We start from the raw sequence: 2,773 nt of genomic DNA on the forward strand, positions 1-2,773 counted from the left end.
TGGCCTTTTGTCCCTGACATGGACATTTTTTTTTTACATAAGTACCACCTTTCCAAAGAACTCTTGCTTAGTATAAAATTATACAGGTGACAGGTGATATGGAACCCATTTTGATCTCCCTGTACCATTTCTGTCCTTTTGAGAGTTTTTATCCAGGGCTAGCTATATATTCTCTGCTATCCCAAACTGCTTCCCTACCAAATCTCACACACAGAATTGCATATATGCAAGTGCTTAAGCCAGGCCACAGTGGTGCATTTCTGTAATCCTACTCAGGAGGCTGAAATCTAAGGATTGTGGTTCAAAGCCAGGCTGAGCAGTAAAGCCTGAGAAACTCTGACTTCAAGGTTTTATGCTCAAGGCTGGCTAAAGTGGTAAGAAGTGCCAGTCTTGAGCAAAAAAAACAATGTGAGGGCATGAACCACTAAGCTCAAGCTCCAGTACCAGAATATACACAAAAAAGTCATCCAGATCAGTACGGAGATCTTGTTCTTGTGCTTCATGCAGAGTATGTCACAGCATGAAGTATATGGCATGCTAGAAATAGTTCAACTCGCATTTCATAAAGGAAAGAGAACACCATCATTTAGAAAGGCAAACTAAGAACAAATTTACAAACCAAGAATATAGTATTTTATTCATTTCCAGATTAGAGTATCACACAGCATATACATATACTTCGATAATATATAAAATAAAGAATAAAGCATAGAAAGGAATATTGGTGTGAGGCTGCCTTGCAGGACATCTTAGTTCTGTGAGTTCGAGGTGAGGGGTCCCCATGTTGAGGCAGGCAGCAGCAGGACCCCCACAATCGCAGGTCACTCAAAGCACTGCTTTCCCCTCGGTACTTACAATGCAACTAGCTGAGTCATGGCATGTCCCTGGTATCCATGACAACGGACACCAAGTAGTAAATAAACCACAGCAAGGTGAATTATTATATATCATTTTTTGCACTGTCCTCCAGATACTTTCCTTTATAAACTAAGAATCATGTCCAGGGTCCAGCTCCCTTGAGTTGCATTCCAGTTATTGCTGAAGAAAAGACAGAAAAGAAGCATTAGTTATTAGAAAACACAGGATCAGTGCAGCAGGCGTTGTCTCTGCTGATGCCTGCATGGACGCCTGGCTGTGGGCAAGGCCTGCGTCTGTGGCAGGCAGGAATGCATGCAGACACCCATCAGTGACCCGGGACCTATTGATCTAAGTGCTGGGGGCAAATAAAGAGGCTTAGTGGACGCCAGTTTTCAAAGAGGTCTGTGAGCTGCGTGATGGTGGTTCACCCCTATAATCCTAGCTACTCAGGAGGCTGAGATCTGAAGGTTGCTGTTCAAATCCAGCCCGGGGCAGGACAGTCTGTGAGACTCATCTCCAAATTAGCAACCAGAAAACCAGAAGTGGGACTGTGGCTCAAAGTGGTAGAGTGCTAGCCTTGAGCACAAGAGCTCAGGAACAGTACCCAAGCCCTGAGTTCAAGCCCCACAACAAAGAAGCCTGTGAGCCAGAAGCACAGGCTGCCCAGGAGCAATGCTGGTAGTAGTAGAGACAGCAGGCTCCCCCGACTCCAGGCTCCTGCTGAAGAAAGGCTCCTCCATCCTTGTCAATTTAGGAGGCCCAGCAGCTGACCTCTCGGACTGGAGCACTGTCAGCATGCTCCTGGCTTCCGCCGAGGAAGCTGCTTACCTTTGCCTTGTTCTGAACTGGGAGATACAGTTTGAACTCTGCTGGCAGCTCATCTTCTGAGTAGAGTCTGTCCGAGAAGTACACTCGGCGGATGCGGCAGTTTGCGTGGATCTGTGGAAGCAAGACTCGTTGACAGGCTTGACAGCACTGCTTTCCTCTCTTCCTGCTCTCCTAGAGGCTCTCCCATGGCCTTCCCACAGCACTGTCAAACCTCATCTCAAGCATCTTGGCCCAGCTTAAGAGTAGATTAGGGAAAATGGGGGTTTTGCTTCCTAAATTTACCTGCTTCTTTTTTTGTGCTGGTCTTGGGGTTTGAACTCAGGGCCTGGGAGCTGTCCATGAGCTTTTTTGTTTAAGGCTAGTACTCTATCTACCTCTTGAGCCACAGCTCTGCTTCTAGTTTTTCTTTTCTTTTTTCATGGTTAACTGGAGATAAGAGTCTCATGGACGTTCCTGGCCAGGCTGGCTTTGAACTGCAATCCTCAGATCTTAGCCTCTTGAGTTGCTAGGATTACAGGTGTGAGCCACCAGCACGTGGCTTGAATTTACCCCTTAGATCTGAGCAGACGTCTCCATCTTTCCCAGCCCTGTTTGAGACCAGAGCTTCTTGCACAGTAACTCAGGAACTTTGGCCAGACAGCCCAGTTGTTCTGCCACATGAGCCACAGCAGCCTCAGATAGGGCGTACCCCACCACGGGGCTGCATCCATGACTGGCAAGTACCTGCACTCTCAGGGTCTCGATGTAGTTTGTGCCATATGCTCTCCGGGTGAAGTCGGATAGGTTGAACTGAATCTGGTTCCACCCATCATCCAGCCGCATGGGCATGGTACAGATGAAGGGTTTCACACGGGTGGTGCTCTGGTAGTTACTTGCTCGAAACCGCCGGCGCACATTCTTGTCATCTAATACCTGCAGAATGTGGAGGAGGAGGGCTCAGTGGGAGAGTACTTGTCTTGCATGCATGAGGCCCTGGGTTTGATTCCTCAGCACCACATAAGCAGAAAAAAACAGAAGTTGCACTGTGGCTCAAGTGGTAGAGCGCTAGCCTAGAGCTGAAGAGCTGAGGGACAGCGCGCAGGCCCAG

The 2,773-nt window shown here is 48.0% G+C and overlaps 1 protein-coding gene across 1 annotated transcript in view; it reads right to left on the bottom strand.

The window, feature by feature from the left end:
* Window positions 1–616: 616 nt before the first annotated feature.
* Window positions 617–2,773, bottom strand: part of Cfap20 (cilia and flagella associated protein 20) — a 13,889-nt gene continuing 11,732 nt past the window's right edge. The window contains exons 4-6 of the mRNA XM_013012764.1: window positions 2,410–2,598; window positions 1,687–1,797; window positions 617–1,038 (exon numbers count right to left, since the gene is read on the bottom strand). Coding sequence (XP_012868218.1) covers window positions 1,033–1,038; window positions 1,687–1,797; window positions 2,410–2,598 — 306 coding nt within the window. The 3' untranslated portion in view covers window positions 617–1,032. The remainder of the gene's footprint in view (window positions 1,039–1,686; window positions 1,798–2,409; window positions 2,599–2,773) is intronic.

Source organism: Dipodomys ordii, unplaced genomic scaffold (assembly GCF_000151885.1).
Source record: "Dipodomys ordii isolate 6190 unplaced genomic scaffold, Dord_2.0 Scaffold18, whole genome shotgun sequence".
In the NCBI taxonomy this organism is placed as follows: domain Eukaryota; kingdom Metazoa; phylum Chordata; class Mammalia; order Rodentia; family Heteromyidae; genus Dipodomys; species Dipodomys ordii.